This window comes from Ascaphus truei, chromosome 7, assembly GCF_040206685.1.
Source record: "Ascaphus truei isolate aAscTru1 chromosome 7, aAscTru1.hap1, whole genome shotgun sequence".
Taxonomy (NCBI): Eukaryota; Metazoa; Chordata; class Amphibia; order Anura; family Ascaphidae; genus Ascaphus; species Ascaphus truei.
In genome coordinates, this window is record NC_134489.1 from 50,835,349 (window position 1) to 50,849,913 (window position 14,565).

The 14,565-nt window shown below is 41.1% G+C and overlaps 1 protein-coding gene across 5 annotated transcripts in view; it reads right to left on the reverse strand.

Moving 5' to 3' along the window:
* MYO1B (myosin IB) overlaps positions 1–14,565 on the reverse strand; it is a 193,420-nt gene that overhangs the window by 12,064 nt on the left and 166,791 nt on the right. For all 5 annotated transcript variants that reach the window (XM_075608349.1, XM_075608350.1, XM_075608352.1 and 2 more), the window contains 4 exons: positions 10,934–11,068; positions 9,724–9,830; positions 4,397–4,529; positions 3,118–3,270 (listed from right to left, as the gene is read on the reverse strand). In XM_075608349.1, the coding sequence (XP_075464464.1) occupies positions 3,118–3,270; positions 4,397–4,529; positions 9,724–9,830; positions 10,934–11,068 (528 nt within the window). The remainder of the gene's footprint in view (positions 1–3,117; positions 3,271–4,396; positions 4,530–9,723; positions 9,831–10,933; positions 11,069–14,565) is intronic.

Here is a 14,565-nt window from a genome sequence, read left to right on the forward strand (position 1 = left end):
TTAATTCCTGTCAGGAATTAAGGGGCAGGAATTGTCAGGAAGATGACCATTACTTCAGTGAAGATGAGGTCACTTCCTGTCAGGAACTTATGGCAGGAATTGCCAGGAAGCAAGATGGTCATGATTGGTTCAGTAAGGATGAGGCCACATCATGGCGGTGGCCATCTTAGGTATCAAACAGATCCCTTATAGTTCGGCCATGAGAGTTACACCAACCTTTGTGAAGGATCTTGAAGGAAGTGGCAAGATCAAAGGGAAGCATTGTGAATGCACCTGTTCTATGGAGAACCTCAGAAATCTTCTGTGTCTTTCGCATATTAGCATGTGTCCTTTAAATCCACTCATACTAGCCAATCCACCTGTTTCATTGCCGTGATTATTGTTTTCAATTACTGAATTTCTTTATATTGAGCAGAGTGTTGACACGTCTCAAATCCGTAACTGTTCTGAATGTTCCATTAGTCTCTTACCAGAAACATAACTGAGTAGATTCCTTGAAATCTTTCTGATCTTGGTACTAGCTGAATTGCCGCATTGTCTATTAATAATTATTATACAATAACCTTTAATAACTATTTTTTACCCAAGGACTCCGAAATGGTGTGGGCCCAGAATTCCCGAAATTGATGGAGCCTTCCTTTGACACGGTTGCCTGAGCCGATCTCATTTCATGCGAACCTTCCAGACATTTTATATGAGGGGCCACCTCTTCTTGGACCACAAAAAAGAGAACTTTGATCACCCCGCAACGTGGGTTGTGTTGAATACGATCTTCCAGGTCTATATGACCTCATGTTGCGTGTGTTGGTTCTCTCACATCATAGCTGAATTTCCAAATCTAGTCTTTCTTGCGGTAGGAAAATACTCTTTCGTCCTTAAGCTCTCTATTATTGTGTCCAAACCTTTCCCAAAAAGGTGATGATCCTCGAAGTGAAACATGCATAGTTTTTAGAAGTGAAGTCCACCTGCCAATGTCGCACTCAGGGTTCTCTCCTAGTTGCCACAGACAAAGCTATTGATCGTGCTGCCAGGTTACCCGAGTCCAATAATGCGTCAGATATGAACTCTGCTGCTAATTTTAGCTCAGAGAGCGTCTTGATGATCGGAGATCCTTTAACTCCTTTCTTAAAAGCTTCTTCTATGTTTGCAATCCACAGTTTCAATGCTCTTCTAGAGACCGAAGTTATGGCTACCGCTAGCTTACATGCTGCTCCTGCAGCCATAAAGGATCTTCTTAACCCCCCTCCCATATGTATATCCAGAAGTCCTGAAATGAGGCTGTGTCCTCCACTGAAAGTGTTTTAGATCTTGCAAATCTAGATGATATGGCATCCACCTTAGGAGGTGAATCCTAGGCTTCCACATCCTCTTTCCTGAATGGATACATTCTGGTGAATTTTCAGGACATCGTCACTCTCGTCTGGCTGTGTCCATTCATTCTTGATTATTTCCTTTACTATTTCATGCACAACAAAGCTTATAGGCTCTGTGGAGACCTTCGTTTCCGTAGGGATGGGTTCATTCTCCAAGTGCAGAACTTCACTCCCTGCCATAATAAGAGGCTATGAGCTCCAAATCAAACGCTGACGATTCCTCTGTGGAATAGTCATTATCTGATGATTCAAAATCTGCTTCCATGCTGCAGAATTGTTCTCCTTCCAACTCCTCAGAGGAGGAGTACTGTAGTCTCTCCAGACTGGTATGTGACCCTGTGCGTTTTTGACCTTTGTTTGGAGACTTGGAGAATGCTAACTCAATTCTCTGCGTTACTACATCCTTCATCCACAACATTAAATAAGACATTGGCTCCATAGGTTCCTTTGCTGCTTCCTTGAAGCAGTCCTCAGAGTTTTTCATTCTCCAAAGCCCTTTCCTTTCAACCTTCTTTTTAATTGTAGATCCGGAAGCCATTTTAACTCCACCTTCCTCTGGGTAACATATAGGTAAATTGTTGCGATCTCTTTTTAGAAAAACAAAACAAGCAAAACAGCAAATACTGACAAACTCCCTTGGGCCAACCTTATACTTTTAGGGATAGCACCCTTTCCTGAACCAGCATCCATTTCAAGCAAGTTGATTAGACTAGCAGATTTGGTTGGACTTTCCAACCTCTGCAAGCTGTACAGCTTCTGAGCAGTCCTTCTACTTTCTGGGCAATTTTGTCCCGCTTGAACAGGCTCCTTTGAGTGTCTGCCAGCATTTTTAGTAGCAGAGCAGCGGTGTCATGTCTGTCCATCCACCGGCTGCGTGGTATCATCCGCCAAAGCTGACGAGGGGGCAAGTGCTTAGGCGCGTGTCTGCAGACTGACTGCAGCTCCACGGTGCTTTGCAACATTGTCGGCTGGTTGGTCCATGGACAGGTAACTACTTGGAGTTCAGACTTCAGTGGGAGAAATAGTCCAGAACTACCTACAGCAGTCGGGTAAGCCCCATTTCTAAACTTCCAAAACACAAAAAACACTACCTCAGCTAACATAGGGCAGAAAGAGACTACCTGGGGAGGAAATGTGTTGCTATTTATAGGGCGTCCCTCACGGGGAACATTTTCTATCCAACTAGGAAAATATAACTTGGAAGAATGCTTTAGTTTATGTAAATAATGTAGCAGATTATAGAATATTTAACATGATGGATTACTTTAATACTGTACATATGTAGGGTGTGACATTTTCACCACAGATAACATGACATCCTGTTAAAATTTATAACACAGAAAATCGCTGAGTTTCCATAGGGCTCAATTGCAGTGTTAGTGCAGAATATCACTGCATATCCCACCAAAGGGGACTATAAAGTCTGTTATATCTATATGTTATTAAAAGGGACAGTAGCTTCAGTTAAATTAATGTGCGCAATTTAGCTATCACTGCATATTTATTTTACATCCAATTTAGGAGATTATTAGATATATAAAATGACAATCTTCAAGTATATTGTATTAATGATCATTCAATGCATTTGAATTTAAAACAGAATATTTAATTTAGCAAATCACTTGTCATTTAATTTACATGTAATTTAACAGATCACAAAATATTTCACATAGTGCTCCAACACGTCAAGTGTCACTATACATGTAGCTAAACTCACGTGTACATCACAGAATATTTGACTTACCTCCTTGAGATGGACAGCAAAGAAACCGTCACTTTGGGAGCTCATGCTAACTTTGGTGACATCTCCCAGAGGGACTTCTAGTTTGATCTGTCCCGATTTCTGGTCGGCAATTAGGACATTACTCTTGGTCAATAAGAAAATCCTGGATGCACCCTAAGAATTTAAAGTAAAGTTGAGCTTGTGGTGCTACATTTAAACTATAGTTCTGAATAAAACAGTTGCACACTACATTATTGAAATATTGGTTAAAGAAATGCACTGTATCAGGGATACTATAATTGCTTTACCTCTCCCAAAATCCCTTGCTAGTCTCATCTTTACTGGTTATTAGCTTACTCTTACAAATAAGGGTAGTGACATCATTAGGCCATAAATAAACCTTCATCTGATTTCATCTGCCATGTTCTTCCATTATAAATAATATTGTAGAAGGGGTTTAACGTTTAAAGCAGCTTTGCTGGTCAAAACATAATATAGGTAACACTATGCATCAGGGTAATGACATACTTGCTTCACACATGGCCATTTATTGTGTTATTGCTTTCTGGATGAGGCAACCAATAACGTTTCGAACATTTGGTAAACATTTGGTTTACAGTTTGGTAAAAAGGTCCAACAATAGGATGCCCAGAAGCTTACGGATTTTAAAGAATCTGTATTTCAAGATCCAGTACTGTACATGGAATTCTTAACCGAATAGGAACATTCTGGGCTCTTGTTCCATTTCTCTAGTTACATTTATTATCAAACATACACACACACACACAAAAAAACCAAAAAAAAACTGTAGGAAATTGGAAATTAGATTCTGTAGAAAACAGTGCAATCCTAATTAAATTTGTTTTTAATGGTGATGGCACTATAAAAACAGATTTAAACTTGATTTACACAAGAAATAGTTAGTACAAAAACCAGAAGTTTATTAGGGAGTCTGGGCTATAAGGGTTCTAAGAATAATAGATAAAAGGAATTCGTCCATTCCATCAACTTTAGTTATTCATGTTTAACGTGTGTACTTCTGTCTGCATGTGCATCAGGGCGTGTTGGTGAATTGGTGCACTGGGTTAGAAAAGCATCAGGTATTAGGGGTCAACAGCAATAAATGGCAGAGAACACCGGCTTTAACCCTTCTGCTGCTTTTCCCACTGCTTTGTAATGCGTTGCTGGCCCCTCAGTCAGTGAAGGTATAAGAATTTCTGCTTGCAAAATATTTGCCCTGACTTCCCTAATGTTTGTCTGAACAAATGCAATGATTCTAGTTTTAAGAAGAAACGTTTACCTTCCCATTGGCTCTGTTTATCTTGTTCACAGTATCAGCGATTATGATCTTTTCTTCTACGGCATCAGTTAGCTTTTTATACTTGGGGTTTTTGCTGATTTCCAAGTAATCCCCTTGGAATGGCTGTCCAACGCTAAGAATAAATAATAATTAGAACTATTATAAGAAAAAATAAATAGTTAATAACGGATGCTATAAAATAGTAGAAATATTACACAGCTGTGCAAATTTTTTGCAACTCAATTTTTTAATAAAACCATTTATTATTAAATATTATAGCCCACATTTACTTACTCTGTCGTAAGTCCTTTGCGGGTGCTGGAAGATAACCTATAGCTCACGGACGTCAATGAGCTGTAAGTGGTCATCCAGCGCTAAACTAGTGTCTTATGCCAGAAAATGGCTTTGTAAATATGGACCAAAATATGAAGGAATAGCTCAGTAGTAATGTTACCGCCTTTGTGTAATATATATTTTTGACACGCACAGTTGTAAAAGTTAACTTACTGTTTCAACATAAATGAAAAGTCAGATAATTAGTGGTCTTGTGAAAATCTAAAAATAGTGCAATGCCCTTCCAAAAAAATCCCCAAATATATGTAGATTATATAGATATACAAAAATACATACACTATAATGAAATATATACATTTGGTGAGCGCGCGCACACACACACACACACACACACACACACACACACACACACACACACACACACACACACACACGCACACGCACACACGCACAAAAAGTGACAAAAACCCTCCACAGCAAAGCATATAGCAAATGGAAATATAACTGTATGCTCATTTGCATGTCTTAGGCAGGTCTGCAACCCCACCTTTCACCATTATAACCCAGCACACAGCACTGTGTACTCATTTGCATGTCATTTCCCAGAATCCCTTGCTGCAGTGGAAGTGCTGTGTGATAATGGTGAAAGGCGGGGTTGCAGACCTGCCTAAGACATGCAAATGAGCATACAGTAATATTTCCATTTGCTATAAATATGATGGATGGATAGATAGATAGATAGATAGATAGATAGATAGATAGATAGATAGATAGATAGATAGATAGATAGATAGATAGAGTATATGAAGTGAGAAAATAGTCAGTCACTAAGAAGTGCTATGTAATTCAGACATGTTGGCAGAACAAAGTCTTAAGTAAACCAAATCAGATAGATATTCTTGTAGTGCCTGAAGCAATAAGAGCCGTATGACTATAATTAAGTAAAAGCACAGTTTGCCAATTTAGAGTCTACATTACTGCGACCTAAAAAAGTTAATATTCCAACTATTGCGGTTTCTTCCCTCTATGACAAAATCTCCAAGACAACTGCATCAAAGTTGAATTGATGCTCAACAAACCGAAGTTTGCATTGAATCTCCAGTCTGGCTACAAAATGTTTTTCTAGCTGCTCTGTGAAAAGATGGCAGCTCAGATAATGGCAAGAATTATATATTTCGGAAAACAATATCACAAAACAAAACAACTTTCAAAGTTTAGTTAAAAAATTAAGATATTAAGCCAAGATACGATTGTACTCATCTGCTTTCTACAAAATTCTATTGTGAATATTAGAATTTTGCTCGTGTTTATAATCCCATTTTGTTTGGCAGCCGAAGGAGTAAGGTGTTTAACAGTTATTACACAGACACAACTGTATATTCTTTTACTTCTTTCACCTTTAATGTTATTTTGTCTTTATTCCATTCTAAGGAGAGATGTGCTGCAACCAATATGATTGATATAAGGATTATTTCTAGCATGTGACTGATAACACATACAAATGTTTCCCATATTCTATCATTTGAAGCTCTACAGCCCTCTTATAACTTTCCATCAGTAAAGATATCTAATTTATTTTTCAACCAATGGAACACTAGGACTTTCTATTGGCTTCTGTAAAAGGAGGAGCATTTAATTGTGCATGCGCGCGTGTGTGTATATAAATATATATACACCATAACTTAAAATGTGTATGGTAAACCTACCCAGCCTTGAAAATTGCAAAGCCAGTACAACCAACTGATGAGACCCACAAGGTCAAAACAGCTGTCTGAGTGGTTTGACTGGCTTTGCATCTAATCCAATGCTGTGCTTAAAAGCAGTGTGAACAGCAGTGCATTTTCTTATAAGGGTTCCATGTAAAATGGATTTCAGGCAAAAGGTGATACCTTGTGTTGTCATTTGCATGTCATTTCCCAGAATCCCTTGCTGCAGTGGAAGCACTGCATGTTAGGTGATAATGGTGAAAGGCAGGGTTGCAGACCTGTCTAAGACAATTGAATGTGCTCACAAGTGATAATCTTTATTGGCTACTAGCTTATATACCCGGCATTGCCTGGGATGTAATGTTCCCGCTCCCCTCTCTCTCCCCTCCCTCCCCCCTCTCACTGTCCCCTCGCCACTCTCCCTTCCATCTCTCTCTCTGTCCCCCCCCCCCTCTCTCTCTCCTCTATCCGCTCCCCTCTCTCTTCCCGTCTCCCCCCTCTCTGTTTGTCCCCGTTCATATCAATCCATTCCCCCCACATTTTACAGCTTCCCCCCTTTACAGCTTCATGCAGTGTGTGTGTGTTTGTGTGTGTGTGTGTGTGTGCGTCAGACAAAGTGTGTGTGTGCGTCAGGCAGTGTGTGTGTGTGTGGTCATTGAGTGTGTGTGTGCATGACATGTCAGTGTGTGTGTGTGTGTGTGTGTGTGCGCGTTAGTCAGTGTGAGTATGTATGCGTGTCAGTCAGTGTGAGCGTGCCAGTCAGTGTGTGTGTGCGTCAGCCAGTCAGTGTGTGTGTGTGTGTGTGTGTGCGTACGTCAGTGTGTATGTGTGCGTCGTCCAGTCAGTGTGTGTGTGCGCGTCAGTCAGTGTGTGTGCGTCAGTCAGTGTGTGCGTGTGTGTGTCAGTCAGTGTGTGTGTGTGTCAGGCAGTCAGTGTGTGTGTCAGGCAGTCAGTGTGTGTGTCAAGCAGTCAGTGTGTGTGTCAAGCAGTCAGTGTGTGTGTCAAGCAGTCAGTGTGTGTAGGAGGCAGGCAGTGTGTGTGTGTGGAGGAAGGGGGACACGGGGAGGCTGTGTTTGTCCCGACTCTTCCCTCCCCCACACCCCATGCAGAGCTGCTAATTTGGGGGGAGAGGGGGTGTGCTACCCGGTCGCAGGTTCCCGACCTGGCCTCACCGCTGGCTTCTTATTCCCCTCCCCCCGGCGCTCCCAGCACTCTCAGCGGAGATGATGCGGGCGGAAGGCGGCGGCGTGATGTCACAGGTGGCGTCGGCGTGAGTCCGGTGGCATGTCAGCGGGCGGGAGGCGGTGGCGTGAGTGCGGCGGGCCGGAATGCGGCAGGGTGGTGAGTGCGGCACAGGGTTGAGAGGTGGGAGGCGGGTGCTGGCTTCTTGTTCCCCTCCCCCCCCCAGTGCTCCCGGCGGAGAAGAGCCGAGTGGGCAAGTGGAAGGCGGCGGCGTGATGCGAGGCGGTGTCGGCGTGAGTGCGGTTAGTGCGTCGGTCGGCGTGAGTGCGGCGGGGTGGTGAGTGCGGCGCAGGGGCGAGAGGCGGGAGGCGGTGAGTGTGGGTCGGTCCAGAGGCGCACGCGGTGTGAGTGTGGTGTGACTGTCACGGCCTGCGTAGGCGTGGCCGTGACTTCACCCCACCCCGCAGGCCAATGAGCTGTGGGACTGACATACACACACTAACATTATTTGAGACTTATAGATATAGATATGCAGTGGATCGACAAATCACCAAAAAATCTACTCGCCGAACAAAAAAATCTACTCCACCTAGTACCACATGTGTGCTGTTTGGCCAATTGGAGCTCGCCACAATGTTAAATCCACTCGCCCGGGGGTGCAAATGTATAGGTTTGTCAAATACTGGCTATATGTACCTGTGGAGGTATTTTGTCGCTTTTTTCACCCACCATAACTTCAAATGTAAATATATATACATACACACACAGTGGCGAGAACAAGTTTGTGAACCCCAATGATAATTATGGAAATTCCATAGTTTTTCCATGATAACCTTTTCTTGAATCAAAATTAGTCTTTTCTTAAATATCCAATTGGGTTTATATTAATCAATGCCATTTCTTTTTAAACAAAATGATGTACTAAGAGTCAGGGTACACTATGTGCAAAAGTAAGTGAATCCCTCGTTTTATCAGCTAAATTAAAGGGGATAATTAGAATTGGGTGTTTAATAATTAGGTAGATCTTCAGGGTGAGCTATATAGGGTGGAGGGCCCATCCTAAATAAAGATCAGAAACTTTGCGAGTTTGGCCTTCACCATAAATGTGTGTGGAAACACATCATGTTACAATCAAAAGGAATCTCGGAGGAAATCAGAAAACCAGTTATTTATGCTCAGCACTCTAGAAAGGGTTACAAAACCATTTCTAAGTATTTGGGGCTCCACCAATCCACAAATGGAGAAAGTCAATCTACCAAAATGTCTCCAAGAACAAACCGGAAAATTATGCATAAAGTCACAAAAAAACCCAGAGTAACATCCAAGGATCTGCAGGCCACTCTCGCCTTGGCTAGTGTGAGTGTTCATGACTCAACTATAAGAAAAACACTGCAAAAAAATCGTGTTCATGGTAGGATAGCCAGGAGCAAACCACTACACTCTAAAAAGAACCATGCTGACTGTCTGAAGTTCGCCAAAGAGCGCATAGATGATCCACAAGACTTCTAGACTAATGTTCTCTGGATAGACAAGCGTAAAGGTAGAACTTTTTGGCCTCAATGAGAAATGTTATGTTTTACGAAAACAACCCTGCGTTCGAACAGAAGAACCTCATCTCAACCATCAAGCATGGTTTTTGGCAGTGTGATGGTTTGGGGCTGCATAGCTGCCTATGGGCATGGACAGCTTGCCATCATTGACACTGTACATGCACACACATACAGTATATTGTTTTTTTATCTCTAACACACATGTTAAGGGGTGTAATATTGTGTATCTTGTGTTTTAAATATCCTTGTAGCGTTAATGCAGGTACAATAAAGTCTGCTACATCTGTAAATACTCCAGAAGGTGTTTGCTATTGTTTGCCCACCGTATGCTCTTCGTATCTGTTTCATGGTCTTGTCAAAACACACCTTTGCAGAACTTCCCATCTTCAGCTTTATATCTACTCTCGAAAGAAAAGGGTGAAACCCTCTGATCTTGGTATCAAAATGTCCTTATATACCATAGATGGCTTCAAGTTAAATTAGCATGGTGGACATTCCATTTCATAACGCTCCAACCTTTTTATGATAGACTCTCTTATTACTAGAACATCTAAACTGTATATCTCACATTTGGAGATATTGAGGTTGAGGTTACCTGGCAGTATACAATGATTTCTTGTTCTTGAAGAGTTCACTGGCCTCCAGTTTTTCATCATAAATGAACTTCTTCTGCTCTGTGAATTGGTCCCTGTACTTTTTACACTAGAAAAAAAGAACAGAATATACATTTGTTTTTGCATAAGCACTCATTAAAAAAAAATCATATTATATATAAATAATAATAATAATAATAATTGTTTCTTATATAGTGTTAATGTAGCCCTACAGTTAATTTTGCAGGCACAACGAGTCTCTACCCCCAAAGAGCTAAAGCCCAAATTTACTAAGCGGTGTAATTCCATAAGTCACTTTCAGGCTCATTAACTCGAAGACAGTAAGGAGTATTCCAGCTCTGAAAGGTCCCTTATGGAATAGTGATGCTTAGTAAACATGGTCCAAAGTGTCTTGCTCAAGATCAGTGCTGACACTGGCATTTAAATCAGGTTCACCCACTTCAAATGCAGTATTCTTACAATATGATTACTCTTCAGCTCATTGCTTTGGTCTTAAAGCTAAATAGGAAATTTGAGTGAGCCCTTTACTGAAAACCATACACTTTCTTGCTTCTATACTTGGCAATCTGGCAGAATTGATCCACCCCTGCAACCCGAGGCATAATGATGATAAAAATACAGTTTAGCTATGCCATAAAGACACCTTCCAGTGCCGGAAGACACCTTAGACCACGTGCAATGGGCTTTAAGGGGTTTACTGGCCCCATACCTCCACAGATCTGAAAATAGTGTGGTGCAGCTCTAGAGGATACCCCTAGTTTCCATCCCGTAAAACAAAAATGGAGGTTAGTTGCTCCTTTAATCTAAATATGGTAGTAATTAACATGAGCTTTCACTTTATGGAAACCCGTGATGGATATTGCTAACTGGGATTGCACCGATACCTTCTTCATGGCAATGTGTCACTGGCCCCCCTTGTAGCAAGAGTCAAAAGGCTGAATGTTCTTGGGAAAAGAACAGAAAGTGTCAAGGAACTGAACTTGTCAGCATTATTTTCCCACTTGTGGCTCATTCTTGGCTACAGGAGTCCAACTAAAACCTTTGGCTCTCTTTCAAAATGTTATGGCTTGCACACCTCATTTACTGTCCAATGTTGGAAGGAAATATTTTCCTAAGATGTACTAAACAGGAATACACTAGAAACGTTAAACCAGATGATTACAGTTTGCATGAGTTAAATCAAACCCGTACCCTCCACAAATGGAAAATCCTCTTCATTTCATTGTTTGTTGAGTCCAAGAAGAGGTAAGGTCTTGTTGGCCAATTGTTGTCTATTGGTGACACAGAAGGCACCTTATTCTTCATTCCCAAAAAGTACTTTTGTATCTGTGGTAAAGTTCACAAGAAAAGAGGACATTGAATTAAAGGGGCAGGGGACAATTTGTTTGTGTAGCGCTAAAAGGTAGACGTCACAGGCATAGGTTTAGCTGACAGTTAAGGCTGGTTATATGTTGTTACAATTGCCCTCCCTCCCCCCCTTTTCCCCCACTCCTTTCTCTTTCCCCCCTTTCCCCCCCTCCTACCCTCCACCCCCCAACTGTTTAGAATTCACCGATCACAGAAGTATAAAAAAGAAAGGAGGGTTATACCCCATGGTGTATCCGGGAAGCTCATGACCCTGAGGGTTCCCATTTGGGCTCCGTCAGGGGTCTGACCACCGGATACCTCCCTCAGAATAGAAATAGGTTACATATTGTTGTGGATCTTTGTGGTTATAAACAAGGAAAAAGTTTTTTAAAAAAATACTATCGATAGATATTGTTGCAATATTTGGTTATAAACTGATGTAATTTTTGTTTTGCATTTAATTTGAGGTTCCCTGCCATGGCCGGGAGGTTGGTGCATTTAGGTGCATGCACCACTGCTTACCCCTTGGAATTACACTCTGTCGTTTTACCCAAGGGTACTCGAGCAACAGGACATACCTGTCCCTAAAAGCTCTAATTTATTCCCCTCCCTCCACCCCCTCCCTTCATCCAGGGTACTACCCTCCTACACTCAGACCAAGGCGCTTTCCACCTCACCAATTATACAATTTGCTGACAACCCCATTGAAGGGCAGGATAACTTCGCTCCACGCATATAAATGGCACTAGTAATTACATCACATAATGTCAAGGATCTTAACGAACCTTGTAAGAGGAAAAAAGCAATGACAGAATATGATATATAAAAGCGATGTACTTCCTACAGGAGACGCACTTCAAGAAGGATAAGATCCCCTCATTTTTTGATAAACAATACAAACAGGTTTTTCATTCGGTTACTCCAGCAAAAAAAAAAAGGGGTCACGATTCTATTTAATAATAAGATCCCATTTTTAAGTTACTCACTCTAAATCAGATGTGGACGGTCGGTATTTAATCCTATCAGGAACTCTCTATGGTCAGGACCTGGCTTTTGCCAATGTCTATGCCCCTAACGAAGCCAGTGCCAAATTTTTCTCTACATTTTTTAGTATCCTAAAAAAATATGCCACGGGTAGGATTGTACTGGGAGGGGACTTCAACCTAGCCATGGACCCGACTACTGACAGGACTGGGCGCCCATCCCTCCACCGAAGGGCAGACCATAGGGCCCTGATTAAAGGTTTGGAGGAGCTCCAATTGGCGGATGGGTGGAGAGAACTCAACCCAAGAGGCAAGGAGTTTACTTTCTACTCCCCTCATCATGGATCATACTCCCGTATAGACTATATTTTTATTTCCTCCAAAACAATACCCATTCAATGATGTTGTAAAAACTGTTATATATACCAGCTGTGTGATTGAATGTTATAAGATGCTTTGTTCTGTAAAATTGTAACTGGACGTGCACCAAAAGCCCCCTCACCCCGGGTTTATTATTTTGTACCCCCCCCCCCCCCCCTCTTTCCTTTTTTATATTTTTCCACTCACCCCTCCTCTGAAAGACTTCCATGAAATTTGAGTTAAAAAAAAAAACAGAAATATAAAACATTTGTAGTGTATGACCTGTTAAGAGGGTTACATTGACATGGTTGTAGACTAAATGATCCATACTTACAGTATGAGAAGAACAAACAGATGAAAAAAGATAGCAATGAAAATAATATGTTACACTGGATGTAGCACTGGGGCTTCTTTGTCTATTATTGGATACATTAGGTCACTATTCCAGTAGTACTCCAATTGACACAAACATATTTATACTGTATATAATTTAGTGGGTTTGGGTTTTGAGCTTGCTAAAACGGTGTCCAGATTGTTTTGATATTTTGTTCAAGATCACTTTGCTGCCATCGTTAGCCAAAGTGATAAAAGGCAAATCAATAATGATCAGATAGGAATAGAATTACTTGGGGGCAAAGAAAATGGAAATGTAACAGTAGTCTTGTTTAAAGGAAGCTACCAACTTAAATAAATACTTTAAGGGTCACTAATAAGTTAATTAATAATAATAATATAATAATAAAAATAATATGTAGCATGGCTGGTCCAGACTGCCTCTCTGCCTCCTGTCACGTAAGTTCTTAGTAGCTACAGGCTGTGACAGGCTATCCTAGGGGCATTGACACCCCTCATGCTGACTCTCTGAGTGACGGAACTGGTGGCGACTCAGGGTCTATGTACATCCAATCATGTTACAGACCTTGTGCCCTCCCCTTCTGGAGTCTCAGAGACGAAGTGCCAAAAGATAGTTCAGTTGTTGTGCACCCCTCCTAGAGAGAGGAGGTGTGTGCTGCTCCTCCCAGCTGGGAGTGAGCCAGGCCAGTTAGTCACTCCTGGACTGATTAGGCCAGAGAGATCAGAGGCCTCAAGAATACAGAGAGCCCAGCACCATCCAGAGGCCTGGGATGCTCTGTGACCTATCTGCATCCGCTGTGTAACATCTGCAGTGACTGCCAAATAAAGCATTCCTTTTCATATAACCCTGCCTGAGTCTACAGTCTATTGGGCAGGGGTGTGAAAGAAATCTGTTCTAGTGGGGACTGTCTCTGGAAATCCTGGAGCCCACTGGAGCTGGAGGCGCTGACACCTTGAGTTGAACATCAAGATCACCAAAAGCCTGTCCTGTTCCCACACCATCGTGGACCACTCAGCTCTCCTGGATCCTCACAGGTATGCACGCACCACAAACAGCAGTAACATCTTCCATATATATGTATATATACATATATACTGTATATATACATATATATATATATATATATATATATATATATATATATATATATATATATATATATATATATATATATATATACATATTGTATCTGTATCTATATACATATATCTTTGTATCCCCCTGAGGAAGGTCCCATTCTGTAGGACCGAAACGTTGGGTTTCTGGATGTATTTTTGCTTTCACTAATACACTTTGATTTTCAACTTTGAGTGCTGTCTCTTGTTTACCAATCCTTGGAACGGTAACGTATAACTACATTCTCTATATGGGACGTGCACCTGTGGCTTACCAGCACCTATTGGAGTGCCAACTGTCTTATCTGACTATATATATATACATACATATATATATATATATATATATATATATATATATATATATATATATATATATATATATATATATATACACACACACATATATATATACTTTGCCTCTATGTAAAATACAACAATTATAAAACCCCAAAACAAATTAAATATTTTTTTAAATGTTGCCTCAACTGGGAAGGGAACTTGTGTTTCAATAGCCACTCCTGAATTTAAAAGCTGGACAGGATGGGATTGGGTATTAAACTCCTTTACAAGGCCAGAGAGATTAAAATAATAATACAGTGTACTGCATAATACTCCCCCACTGGCTACAGCTTCTTTTACTTGCGAGTGTCCTTTTGATGT